General features: G+C 31.5%; 2 protein-coding genes across 2 annotated transcripts; both read right to left on the bottom strand.

Moving 5' to 3' along the window:
- Window positions 1–147: 147 nt before the first annotated feature.
- Window positions 148–2,224, bottom strand: LOC133298015 (structure-specific endonuclease subunit slx1). Its single transcript, XM_061497255.1, has 3 exons — window positions 2,006–2,224; window positions 1,514–1,620; window positions 148–559 (listed from the first exon to the last, which is right to left on the bottom strand). The coding sequence occupies exons 1-3, from the start codon at window positions 2,203–2,205 to the stop codon at window positions 366–368; spliced, it is 501 nt and encodes a 166-aa protein (XP_061353239.1). The 5' UTR covers window positions 2,206–2,224; the 3' UTR covers window positions 148–365.
- Window positions 2,225–3,183: 959 nt separating this feature from the next.
- Window positions 3,184–6,778, bottom strand: LOC133297886 (pheophytinase, chloroplastic-like). Its single transcript, XM_061497118.1, has 6 exons — window positions 6,560–6,778; window positions 5,456–6,182; window positions 4,964–5,190; window positions 4,440–4,631; window positions 4,185–4,341; window positions 3,184–3,602 (listed from the first exon to the last, which is right to left on the bottom strand). The coding sequence occupies exons 2-6, from the start codon at window positions 6,164–6,166 to the stop codon at window positions 3,354–3,356; spliced, it is 1,536 nt and encodes a 511-aa protein (XP_061353102.1). The 5' UTR covers window positions 6,167–6,182; window positions 6,560–6,778; the 3' UTR covers window positions 3,184–3,353.
- Window positions 6,779–14,349: the final 7,571 nt, after the last annotated feature.

The following is a 14,349-nucleotide window of genomic DNA, read 5'->3' as shown; positions in this document are numbered from 1 at the left end:
TGACCAAACATTTTTTTGCTACTTTTGTACCAATTTGAATGACAAGAAGTATATCATACTCGGGCAAAATTTTATTTTTTATTGAATTAATCATATTTCATTACATGCTCAATGAATCTGTTTTTATATTTGGAACATAGATCAATATATTGGACTAATTGTAAAATCAATATATTTTACAAAGATCATACTTTCATTACAGGCAGATCTTTCATTACCCTCAAGCTATACAGAGACCTTCTACTACAAGAATCAATCAAATTCTTACGGCACAGTTACTGTTAAATATCTGGCCTGTGTTTTGCCACTTGAATGTACTATAATTATTTAATTAAAGCACGTATATCGTGGCAGTTGCAGTTGAATCACAATGGATCCAAATGCCAGTTAATTTCTAAGTGAGTGCAGTCAAGTGAGCCTTTCACTCTATTTAAAGCTGCTTGCCTGTGTTGCAGCAGTGGAAGTGATGGATCTTCATTTTGCTTGGAGAGCTTGTCATTTTGATTTTTGCGGGGAACTCTCCTTGAGAAAGCTTTCCATTTTGATTCAAATACACAAGCTACATTGGTGAAAAAAAACAAAACAAAATACATCAAATGCAAAGTTATGACAAACTAGCAACGCTGAAATACTTAACAGATCAAACATAAAAAGATGCGAGAATTATACATAGGAAAAACATCCTACTCAATTCAGTAAAAGTTAGGTGAGGTGGATTCTAATATTTTGCAAGGATGGCCTCAGGGTATTGCAAAAGATGTTAAAAAAAAAAAAAATGAGAGAGAGAGAAATTAGGACCAGTCACTACTGGGTAATATTCGTGCTGCTTCTATGACTCAATTGCACAGAAAAGACTTCCCAAACTACCAATCATTAGTTGATTAAAAGGGCTATGAAATAGCCAACCCTGTGGCAAAGATACTTACAATACTAAAAAGATCTAACGCTCTGGAGCACAAATCAGAGTACTACTATAAAAATGAGAAATAGAAATCAACAATAATTATCATCTTATTTTGTCAGCACTTAGCAACAACAGATTCCCACGGTTGGAAAAATATCCCCTTCACGAATAGAAAGAATTATTTATATTCATCAAACTCATCCCACTAAGCCACAAAGTCAAAATGAACAACATTTACCATTTGTAAGAACACAAAGTATAAAAGTTGATCAATTAGCTCCCTCTTTTCATTTTCTCGAAGTCCTACTACTGAATAGTGGCAAGGAACCAACTGAATTATATGTTCACAGCACCTAAAAGGCATTCAGGTCCTTATATCTTCCCAACAATATAGTTAAGGATAGAGTTAAGGTATGATTTAAATTACAATGCAACTATATCAAGCATCAGCAGCTGACTTGTAACTATAGCACCCAAATGGACAAACATCACAAGGAAAATATTCTCAATTTTTTTTTTCTCCAGATAAGTTGAGCTTTTAACAATGGGAAAACAATCATTCAGTACCTTAATGTAAATAAAAGAAAGTTTAAAAGTAGACATATATACCTTCACTTCGGTCTGTGAAACCACAAATGATGCATGCACAAATCCATGGCCTTCCAGCACGGGATGCTTTTGCACCGCCTTTAAGTTCACCGTTATGCTGCTTCAAACTACACTTATATTAAGATAAGTATAAATCAAACATCTGTTTCTTTAACTCCAAGGCAAGTTTTGCAGACATACCATTGTAAAATACAAGATAGAGCAAAATTAGCTACTTCTAAAGAACAAAAAAAAAAAAAAAAAGACAAAAAATTTCCGCACTAATCACTGATAATTTTAAGAGACAAAAAAAAAAAAAAAACACACACACACACACACACACACACACAAGCATGATCCGTTTCATTAAAGAAATGAAAAACAAAAAACGAAAAAAGCCAAAAAATTTCAACACCCAATCGAAGGGGTCGTAATCAGAGTACAAGTTAAATTGAATACACAAGTTAATGGAGAGTAACCATATAGCTCAGAACATCGTAAAATTAAAGTTACCGGCGAGGGAAATTGGTTGTGACCCCAACGTAGGTTTTGATTGGATGGTTAGTGGAGAGGATGAGATAAACGAACCATGACTCTGATTTTGGTTTGGGGTTGAATTTCACTTCTGATTTTGTTGGAACCGACGATTTGGATAATTTAGGGTTTGAATTTGGGCGTTTGATGGAACGAAATGACCGAGACAGCGTTCTCATCGTCTACCACTTTGCCGTTGAAAACAATTTTCACAAAAATAATTTCAGTTTAAAAATAATAATTTTCTGCAACTCAAGTTATTTGATTTTTTTTGTTATTTAGGAAATTGAAATTTTGACTAGAAAATATGACTAAAATGAGTAAAATTAAATATAGCTTGCTAAATTCACAATTAGGAAAGTATCTTCTATACTCCCCTTTATTAAATTTGGAAAAATTAATGTAACTAACTTTTACTATTATACTCTCCTTTATATATATATTTTTAGTAATAGAATAGGTACTCCAATAATATCAAATATATACTCTACGGTAAGTAAATATAAATTTTAACCTAACAGTTAAATGCTTCTAGTGAAAAAGGTTTTTTTTTTCTTTGAATTATTATGGATAACTTTTTGTACTTCTAAAAAACATTGCTCATTTCATCCTTTTTTAATATTTCCTTTTATGTCTTATATCCTTGGAAGTGAATTCTCTCATGAAAACGGTTGTAAAAAATTGCAAAAAAAAAAAGAGATCCTAAATATAATCTCCCATTTTTTCTTAAGAAAAAATATTTCTGATTTTACTGTAACTTTAATTTTTTTTTTCTGTTACACTCATAAAAATAAATGGGTTCTATTATAAAGAAAAAGAGAGAGCAAATATTAAACCCTTTTCTCTTATATGTGCTATATCCTCAAAGTTTTTGTGTTGTGACGCTAACAAGTTATAATAAGATGATTTTTTTATTTAGATTTTACACCATCTCCAATTTAAAGAAAGCCATGTTAAATAATCGAGTGTTTTAAGCGTCAATCTTAAAGAACAAACCCTTCCAGATAAGAGCGCTCTTACTATTTATATTTGTGTGCATATTTACTTTATTGTCTAATGGTTATACAACCACATATGTAAACTATTTTACAGGCTCAAAGATTTTTAATATGATATCGGACCCAATAAACTTGATGTTAGACTCTTAAAACATTGCTTTCAAGTTTTTAAAGATTTTTTATGTGCTCAAGGAAAGATAATTTGACATGCTATACAAGTGTGTAATGGTTGCTATACATACAATCACTGTGTACGGTTTGCTTAATACAAACTAAATCATAGAGGACAACATACATATTTTTTTTTTTTTTTCTGAGGACGTCATAGTTCATTGAGATTTGGGTGCCAAATTCCTGAACTTGGAGCGAGGGTTGATGTAAGACCTTATCCTGTCCCAAAGTGTGAATCTGGAGTCTAAAATTTTTACCATCACTGATTTTCTTGAACCTTCTCTCATAAATTCTAACTCCCTGGCATTAGTGTGTTTCATACTGTCTAGGTCATCAAGCAGTGGCAATGAGATAGAACCCTTAGACTCTAGGTTTCTGATCCACCCACGTAGTAAGAAATTTATGACCTGCCAACAATGATATTATTACTTTTATTAATTATTTTCACGAAAATCATATGGAACCAAAGACTGAGGAATCTATATATATATATACAATCAATTTAATAACAAGTTCTTTTGACATGTGTTTACAATCATACGATAAGTGTATATAAAGAACTTTCTTACTCTTGCCTACTATCTAAGATAAATCAGTTCCCAATAAAATGGAAATTGAAAAGCACATTCCCCTATCAAACTTTCAAAATTGAAACTATAGAGCTTCAGTACTAGAGGCTAATTTTGCAGAATGTAAAAAAGGAAAATATTTGAAGTGCTCTTGTCCAACCCACCACTCGGTACATTCATCTAATACAAGACACCAGCAGTGACATGACTGAGGAGAGAGAAAAAAGGATACATTCACTAGTGACTTATTTATTAAATACAAGTATCTCAATTTGAAGGGCACTAGTACCCATTACTAGGTGCTCCCGAAGCACTAAAAATGCTCTCGTAAAGAAGAGGCAACAAAAAAGAACACTTTCAAGCTAATTAGTGAGAAATAAAAAAGAACACTTTCAAGCTAATTAGTGAGAAATTGCATACCTCAGGGACTTCATGATGAGGGCAGTGACCAGCAGGGCTAATCTGATAATATGGAGCTTCAGGAACCTGTCTTTTGACCTGGAGTCCCCAAACTGGCTTCACCCAGGGATCTTCTTTTCCGTACATGAGGCAGATTGGCACATTGTTTGTCCGGCATCTAAAATGCAAAAACTCTGAAAATCCTTAACTTGGAACCATAAATATAGATGGTATTCACACAAATCTAATACTAGATAGAAATGTAGTGATTTCTACCTAGATAACGATTCACTGAAAGATAATTCTGCCTGAGGAGCAAACATAATCGAAGCAAATGATGCTGCAGCTGCAGGATGCCTTGTGGTTTCAATTATGTTTGAAAACACACTATCTACATTTGTTGAACGATCTGCATAAACCTGATTAAGTATCTCAGCAATACTTGTAGGATCACTAATTTTCTCCCACCTAAAGAGGAAAAAAAAACATTATTTAACCTGAATGCAGTCTAATATTGATAGAAGCTGCAAAAGTCACTTTCTCAAAAAATGCATTAACAACGCATTTTCATAAATTTCCAACATCGCAATTCTTGTTGTAAAAAAAGTTCTGAAGTTTTGTCTTCCCAAATAGAACACTTGGCCAATTATGCAGAGTTTCTTATAGTAATATTACTCAAATATGAAAAGGATATCTGGGTTACATAAATGAAACGTGGCATAGCAGTTCATAACTAGAATATTGAAACATGTCTGCCAAAAACACATACATGAAGCAATGAATATTAAAGTAATACTTACACCAACTCTGTAAGCCTCCTTACATTAGAAGGTAGGGGAAATGTTCCTGCCCATGGAAATATTTTTGCTAGGCCTGGATTCTTTACAGGATTAGGAAGAAATCCCCAAAAAGGTGTTGCATTAAGCAATGTGACACCTTTCACTAAATGAGGGTTACGTGCCGCAAAATACAATGCAACATATCCTCCTAGAGAGTTGCCCACAACATAGACTGGTTCCCTGATGACCTGCAGAAAACCAATTTGTGTCATCACTTTAATCAAGGAGTCAATAGCCCACAAACAAGGTAACTCCTGAGTAAAAAACTACACAAAAGCATGCTAAGGAACAACAAAACATGGTATGTCAGATTAAAATATGAATCATATATCTTTTTCTAAAGTGGTAAAAGAACTCTAAAACTGAAGAGAAATCAACAAATGGAGACAAAAAAAGCAAAGTAAACTGACATGAAAAAACTAGCTGGCTGCTATCAAATAGCATTTCACTTACCTCTTCTATGAAGTATCGAACTTGATCTTGCCATAAATCAATAGAGTATGCAAGCTTTGTTGCCCACGGTTCCGTCTCATCTCCAAAACCCCACAAAGAAGTATTTCCATTCGATATAAACCCTTCCTTATAGTGAGGAGCTGGATCTTCAAAAGGCAAGGACATTCCTTGGCCTAGAAAATCCAGTGCCCATACTCTAGTGTCACGGCCCAAATCTTTCAGTTGCTTCTCATAATGGAAAGAGCCAACACCAAAACCAGGAAGAAAGAGAACATGCGGAGAATCTGCATTTTCACACCCAGCCCTCACATAGTGTACGTTAAGTTTAGGCTTCCATTCCCAAAAGCAACTACTTATATGTGCACCAGATTCACCATTTGACTCATCTGGCAGACCTGGAATGAGAACATTAGTTGCAGGCTCCTCTATCCCTGAAATATCTGTTACATCCTCTTCACCACCAATCACATAACCATCAGAACTTCCACTATGGACCTTAGAATTGATTCTCTTGGAGCCTTCAAGAGCATGATTTCCAACATCACAACATCTCACAGACCCAAATCTAGAAATGGTACTGGTACAATAAACCCCATGGTTTCCAACAATAGGAAACTTTGATTGACGCCAATTCAAGCTTTTGTCAACCAATTTCCACTTAGAGTCCACTACTTGACAGCAAGGTGCAGAACCATATGAGAGAATTTCCATACCCAAAAACTGAATTCTGCATTAGCTAGCCCCACCAAATGATTCAGTACAAATTCAACTATACTTTCTTTGTGATAATCGAAAAAAGAAAAAGGAGAAAAGAAAAAAAGTGAATTTGATAGTTTAAAAGTCGAAATTGAATTGTTTCTTCTCCCAAACAAAACAAGTAATGATTTCAATTGGTTTTACAGGTTCTTTCAGAAATTTAACATATTTTGTGGCAGGGAAACAGAACTAAACAGAAAAGCAGTTCTAAATTCGAAACACATCATTTATAGCTCTCTCTTTTTTCATGCATATTTAATTCCAATGAAAAAGACCATGTCTTCAAGTTTAATAAAAAATAGTCACTACCAGAAATTTTGTATACTAATTTCTTAGAACCTTCCTTACCTTTAACAAAATGAAGGAAGTGGCATGAGAATCTACTGAGAAACAGACATGCTCCTTGTTGCACGGAAGGCTCTTCTTCCTTTATAAGCCAAGAAAAATCGTCTTCTTTTATTTTATTTTTTTCTGAGTATTTCAGCGTCATCTCGAGAAGAAGGGAAAATGGGTAAAAATTACACGAAAATGTGAAAGACGAACGGAACAGAACAGAACAGACAAAACACGTGTAGAACAGAAATGGAAACATACACACGACCGCAACCACGAAGGATGCAGAGCTACCCCACTTTGTAACATTATTAACACATGTCAACATTTTTAATATAAAATATGGGATGTTATTTTTTATTTTATTTTTTTACTTATCATGTCTTACAACTAATATTATTATCCTTGATTTAAAATTAAATTAATGTCTCCCATTCAATATTATTTTATAAACTTTTATTTGATTTTGATCAAACAATTATAAGATGTGATAAATATATTGTTAACCTTGAATTAAAATTAAATTAATATCTCTCACTTGATATTATTTTACAATTTTTGGTTTAATTTGATCCAATAATTATAGGGTTCATTTAATCTTATGTTGAAGGAGAGATTTTCTCTCATGTTGACACATAGTGGCGGGGCCCGCCATTTAAAGAAAAAAGAAAAAAAAGAAAAATGAATGTCACGATTTTCAATAAGTGTGTAGGAGATAAAACTACTCTTATGCAACATAAGAGTAGTTTTTCCCATAATTATAAGACGTGCTACAAAAAAAAAGTATAACCTCTCTCGTACACACTCTTTTGTGTTTTATTTAAAAGCCCGACGCAATGTTAGTTCCAAACAAGGCAGAGTGTTGCCAAACATGTGTTTCAAACCAAATATTTTTCTATGCATTTCAATAAGTTTTTTTAAAAAAATATTTTTATGATATATATATATATATATATATATATATATTTTAAAAGATACTCTTTTATTTTGAGAAAAGTGTTAACAATTTTTTTAGATTTTTTATTTTATTCCGAAAGTTATATAATTGTTACAATTTTTTTAAATGTTTCTTAACTAAAAAATTTTCTTTAAGAAATACAAATAAACACCTGCTTTATATATTTCATTTTTGTCAGTATAATTGTTGTTCCGACATCAATTTTGCAGCTATTTAATAATTTGTTGGAATAATATATATATATATATATATATGAAAAAATATTTCTCAAGTTGTTTGAGACAATGTTATCTCTGGCCTCCCCAAAACTACGTCGTTTTATTTATTTATTTTCTTATATTAATTGATTCACATTTGAATGGTTATGATTCCCTTTCTCTCTCTCTTCCTTTATCACTATTGATCCATCTTTGTACGGTTATGATTTAGTAGCCGGAGATAATATTGTCTCAAACAGCTTGAGAAATGATAAACTCATATATATATATATATATATATATATACGAAAAAATGTTTGTTATTTTAAATGATATAAAGTTATGTCATTTTAAGGAAAATATTTTTTATGCTCCAGGACCACCCAATGATTTGGTGCTCCCTCTCACAATATTAATTTTTTCTTTCCCTTTTTACCCCTATTATTTTTTCTTTTTCCAATTTTTCCCTCCATTTATACTAAGGGACCACCTAAAAAATGGTGTTCCCGAACCATAATAAATTCTCTCCATTTTAAGAGAGAGATAGACATAAGAAATTATTTTTTTATTAAAAATTTAAATTAAAAAAAGAATCACTCATTTTCTCTCCCATTATTTTCATTTCTTGTGTCTATCTCTCTCTCCTAAAATGACATAACTTATGTCATTTAAAATGAAAAATATCAAACCCATATATATATATATATATATATATATATATATATATGGTTTGTTTTTTCTAAAGTTACTTTAGATAACTTTATCTAATGTTCATTGAAACGATGTCGTTTTGGAACGAAAATCATGGTGTTTTTGTAATTTTAATTTATTTCAGGGTTATAATATTCTTTATCATTCTAATTTTTTAATTTTTCAACCCCAAAACGACGTCATTTTAATGAACATTAGACAAAGTTGTCTAAAGTAATATCAGAAACTTTTTTTCCACATATATATATATATATATATATATATATATATATGAAGAATGTTATACTTACAACTTATTTTCGTTTACAACCTCTTAGAACCATATCTTAACCGTTGATTTCCGCCAATCAACGGTTATCATTTATTGTGAATTAATAATTAATTAATGAGTTTAATTTGAAAAAATAATAACCGTTGATTGGTGGAAATCTATGGTGTTAAGATATGGTTGTAAGAGGTTGTAAACAAAAATAGGTTGTAAGTATAACCTTCCTCTATATATATATATATATATATATATAGAGGTAGGATCCTTTGACACCGGTGTCAAATTTCAATTTTGACACCTCATCTGAGAGCCGTTAGATCAAAAAAGATCAACGACTCTGATTTGCAAGCATGTGACACCATTGATATTTTTTGATCTAACGGCTCTCAGATGAGGTGTCAAAATTGAAATTTGACACCGGTGTCAAAGGATCCTACCTCATATATATATATGGAAAATGTTATATTTACAAACTTTTTGTTTACAAATTACACTATGTTTGACTGGTCATACTTCAATCAAAAGTGTATGATCGATCATATTTAATGTAATTTGTAAAAAAAAAATTGTAAATAGATCATTTCTCTATATATATAGCTGATTGTGTAATTAATTTTTATTTTTGATATATTGACCCTAATTATTTATTTGGGGTGAGTTGATTACCACATTTCTTTAAGTTTTAACTATTTGAACGGGCTATTAGATTGATTTCATGTGGGGAGACTAGTAAAGCTAAAACTCTTTGTCTATATCTAATTTGGTAGAAATCAAAGTCAAATTTTCTCCTCACTTGGTCTGTCATCGCGCTGTAATTCAACTTTGTAAATCATGCATGGTTAACCAAAAATATGTTATATATTCTGTTCAGTTGAGTGTAATACATACTTGCGTTTGGAGAGTTGTCAAGAAAAGAGAAAAATAAATAATGTTTTTACGAGAGTATCCTACAAATATGTTTGGTGAGAGGTAAGGCCGGGAAAAATGAGCTCGGCAGGGTGGGATATACTGTTCATTTTGCCCCCTTTAGTGAAAGGTTAACTTTTAAGACACTATGACAATTTATATTACAGCGACATCGATATAGGACACGGGTCATAACACGATATAGGACACGGGTTATAACACGATATCATATTCTGACTCGTTAATTCTAAAAAATATTAAATTTTGACATATTAAGACACACTTTGATATTAAATAATATTTTAAATTTATATAGAGTATATTATATTTAATATTCAATAATTTAACAAAAAAATGAAACTAAACTTATAATACTTATCAATTTTGCAAAGAAACATAAGATATCCCAAATATTTATATTAAATTCAATAAAATAGTAATCTTAATCCAACGAATCTAATAGTTAGAACTAACAACGCAACACAACTTTCGAACCTCTTTTTTGAGTCTCTGCAATGCGTGTTGAAGTGTCGAATAGTGTCAGGCATTACACGTCAAATTTTTTGAAGTGTGATGCATCATAGATATCAATTACAATTAGAAGGCTTTTAAGGAAAAAATATTTGTCCTTTTAATTAAATTAGTAATTTTTTATTTAAAATTTAAATTAAAAATATCTATTTTCTCTTCCTATTATTTTCATTTTGTATTTCTTTCTCTCACTTAAAAGATATATATATATATATATATATAAAGAAAAAGATATAATTCTACGTACTTAAAAATAACAAACACAAAATATTTTTTTTAATATTTTAACTTTTGTCCTTTTAAAAAGTGTGGTCCTTGTTAAGCATGAAATCCAACTCTTATTGTCAATAAGTATCTTTATCAATACGTTATTCAAAAAGATAACTTAACGTAAAGGGTTTCTCTTCTGTTTGCGTACCCAGATTACAGGCTCGTAGTTGTTGCTTTCTGATGTTTTTTTATATATTTTAACTTCAAACTGTCAAGACAATGGCCTGTGATGCTGAAGGATACGAATCCACGAAACTGGTCAATGCTGCAAGTTTTTTTCGGTTCTATAGACGAAATTTGAACAAAATCAATTTTGAAAACCTATATTTTGATTTTATTTTATTTTATTTTTTTTTTGAAATCGGGAAGAATATATTTATCATATTTCAAATACTAAACACCTTAGAAGATATATTTTTTTATAAAAAAAATAGTACTTTCTTTTTGGTAAACAAAAAATAGTACTTACTTCTACTACTCAAAGGGTGTTAGAAATTTTTTTATTAAAATAAAACAAAATAAAATAAAATAAAATGTAGGGGGTAAGTAAAAGCCCCACCAAGAAATCAATTCAAAAGAACACGGCGAGTTTTACACAAGGAAATAAAGTCATCAAAAAAACATAAATTTAATTCCTAAAGGAGGCTCATACAACAAACAAAATTCTTCATTCTTTGTATCCAAAATAAAAAATAAAAAATCTTCATTCTTAGTATCTTTCACTAAAAAAGTTTGCCAAATCAGTCTACACAAGAATTTGCTTCAATGTACGTGTGAATGAATAATACATGTCAGTTCCTACATATCCATGCCTGTATTCTAATTGCAGGAACCAACCTTGGTGAGCATATTAATTACATTAACTTGAATCACTTCTTAGAACAACCTTCCTCTAGCCTTTGTTCCTCTTTTTCTTTTTTTTTGATAAACCATAGGTGTTTTTTTACGGGAAGTAATTATGTTCGAGGCAGAAACATTCACATTATAGTGGAATTAACTCTTTTAAAGAGAATTTTTTATTTCACAAAAACTTCAATCTAAGATTTTACCTAAGCGGAATTAAGTATATATTACTTGAACCAGCACTTTGATATCCCTCTAGCCTTCGTTCCAACTAACCTCCAATGTAATGAGCATTTGCATAAGTGGAATGGATATTTTGTGCACTCAATTTGATTTCCTGCATGGAGTAGTTAAGTTACATTGTATGTTTTTACATTCTCATGAATTTGATTGTTGCTCCACAACGAAATCTGTGAGATCATTCGGTGAGATCATACGTGAAAAATGCTGACAAATTGATATCCAAAAGTAGAAGAGACCAAATCCTATATGCTGGAGCTATGATGCACGGACACGGACACGGCACACGACACAACACGCCGACACGTTAATTCTAAAAAATTTCATATTTCGACACGTTGGGACACATTTTGATATTAAATAAAATTTTTAATATATATAATATAATTTATATTTAATACATATAAGAATCCATAATAAGTCATATAACCAATCAAATATTTAAATTTCATAACATAAATATAAATATAAATAATTTTTCGTACTTGGTTAATTTTTCATGTCAAATTTCATAATAGAAAAAAAATTAATTTATAAATTATTTCTTTTATATTTAGTTAACAAAATAAAATTAAGATTTAAAAAAAAAGCGTGTCCGAGCGTTGACCGCATGTTGAAAAAAGTTGACTGCGTGTCGGAAAAACGTGTCGGAACGTGTCCAAAAATTGACCGCGTGTCCCCAAATGTTGACCGCGAGTCGGACCTGTGTTCGAACGTGTCCGTGCTTTCCAGTGCTGGAGGGCAGTCTCTAAGCATGTGGATGATTGTCTTGTTGACTCGGTGGCATATAGAACAAGTAGCTAGGTCCCCAAGTTCAGGTGAGCTAGATATTCCCTCGTTGGTAGGGGTGGCAATTTGGGTTGACCCGTCCCGACCTGCCACCAACACGCCAAAAACGGGGCGGGATAGGTTGACCTGCCAAAAAATATGGGTTGAAAAAATGAACTCATCCAGTTTTATGGTGGGTTGGCAGGTCAACCCGCCAATTAGAAAAAAAATTAAAACTTAAAAAAAATTATATTTTATGAATTTTTCTAATATTATTTTATTTTATTTCACATTTCTTTATATTTTTTTGATCTCAATCTTAAATGTATACTAATATTTGTCAAACATTCTTTAGGAATTTATATGGGTTTTATTAATGTTATGTTACATAACATAAGTTTAGTTTTCAACACACACAATAAAGGAGAGAGAGAAAGTGGAATGATGAAAGAGAAAAAAAAACATGTGGACCCCACCTCTTTAATGTGTGTGTAGAAAAGTGAAGTTATGTTATGTAACATAATAAACATAAAACCCAATTTATATATAGATAACATTTGTCATAAATAAAATTGTTATTTTTTATTTTTTCTAGGAAGTACTAAGATAAAAAAAAATTTGGATATCACAAAAATTTAAAGACTAATGAAATACTACCTAATTGTAAAAAAAAAAAAAATTTATAACCCGGCAGGTCAACCCGCCCCGCGGCGGGTTGAACCCGTTTTGACCCACTTCTAGGGGCGGCGGGTTGAGGTGGGTTGGAGGGTTGAAAACCTCAACCCAACCCGCCCCGTTTTGGCGGGTTGACCCACCGTACTCAACCCATATTGCCACCTCTACTCATTGGCATTCGGTGGTGAAACATCTTCAATAAAAATAGCTTTTAACCTTTCGAGGGCTTTTCCACTTTCAAATTTTGCTCCGAGGATTGGTAGTGTTCGGTGAGTGTAAATCATGTCTGGCTATTGTCTAATAGTATCAATTATTTTTCTATTCAATTTAATCCACTTTGTGTTAGGTTAAGGAGCTTGGTTCGAAATAACTCTTATTTGCAGAAGCGAAGTAAATTTGTCTCAAGATGGAAAAATAAAGAAGTATAAGAAAAACACACAAAGAACACAAAATAATTTTAACATGGAAAATTCTGCTCAATGTGAGGAGTAACGATCACGTTACTGATTGGTCCAAGAAAGTTTCTATTATAAAAGTAGTATTACAAATATTATCTTTCTAGTGCAAGACTAGAGGTTTACATACAAATAATTCACTCACTAATGATGGTTTATAACAATTTTATCTCTCACTTGGAGGATTTATCTCTAACCTATGTGGTGGAACTCTATTTCTCTCTTCTAGGGAGGAACTCTCTCAAATTCTTGCTTGATTGATTCAAGGCTTCCCTTCAAACTCTATTTATAAATGAACTTTGAAACAATTTTTCAAAGCCTAGTTGAGTTAGGGACAAACTAGGTGTAGGACTTTTGACCAAAGTTGTTTTGAGCCATGTGTACACCTAGAGCCATGTGCACCTTGAGCATTGTGTAGTCTACCTTTAATTAAGGTGAAAAATCCTCTAACACTTTGTATATGACATGTGTGGTAGTCACTTAACATTACCATCGATGAGTTTATGTAAGTCTTTGCAGAATAAATAATTCTCTATCGTCGGCTTCCCAATCAATCAATTTGATCCATTAAGTTTAAATATGATATTCAAGCTACCTTTTATGTCAATTTACACTACAAACATCCACAACTACTAACAAAGACTCTTGATATCAATTTTTTTTTTGGGGGGGGGGGGAATAGATCAAGTGCAAATTTAAATAAATAATTTAAAATAATATGAAAAACAACAACAATATAATTGGCGCACAAGACATTAAAAGTGGGGGGAAAACCATGATATTTTAATTGGAGCCTACACAACTCTTCTACTATCACCAAATAATAATAATGAGCACACATTCACAATGTTCTCTCTTCATGTATCAATATTAAGATCAAATAATAAAAGATGGAAATTAAGAGAAAAGTAATGAAGTAGTCCCTTATAAACTTAAAAGGAGAAAAACATATCTATTACTCTAAAGATTCCAAAATCACAAAT

The sequence above is a fragment of the Gastrolobium bilobum genome, unplaced genomic scaffold (assembly GCF_033153095.1).
Source record: "Gastrolobium bilobum isolate Gb01-03AN ecotype WA unplaced genomic scaffold, APGP_CSIRO_Gbil_v1 utg3870, whole genome shotgun sequence".
Lineage (NCBI taxonomy): Eukaryota > Viridiplantae > Streptophyta > Magnoliopsida > Fabales > Fabaceae > Gastrolobium > Gastrolobium bilobum.
This window is presented reverse-complemented; position numbering and strand designations above follow the sequence as displayed.

Bases quoted from the DNA above. Each gene is read 5' to 3' on its own strand.
- LOC133298015 (XM_061497255.1), bottom strand. From the start codon at position 2,205: ATGAGAACGCTGTCTCGGTCATTTCGTTCCATCAAACGCCCAAATTCA. The intron at 1,621-2,005 runs GTAACTTTAATT...ATATAAGTGTAG, and splicing joins ACAACCAATTTCCCTCGCCG to TTTGAAGCAGCATAACGGTG. The intron at 560-1,513 runs GTATATATGTCT...TCACCAATGTAG, and splicing joins TTTCACAGACCGAAGTGAAG to CTTGTGTATTTGAATCAAAA.
- LOC133297886 (XM_061497118.1), bottom strand. From the start codon at position 6,166: ATGGAAATTCTCTCATATGGTTCTGCACCTTGCTGTCAAGTAGTGGAC. The intron at 4,342-4,439 runs GTAGAAATCACT...TTTGCATTTTAG, and splicing joins TTCAGTGAATCGTTATCTAG to ATGCCGGACAAACAATGTGC. The intron at 3,603-4,184 runs GTATGCAATTTC...CATTGTTGGCAG, and splicing joins CTCATCATGAAGTCCCTGAG to GTCATAAATTTCTTACTACG.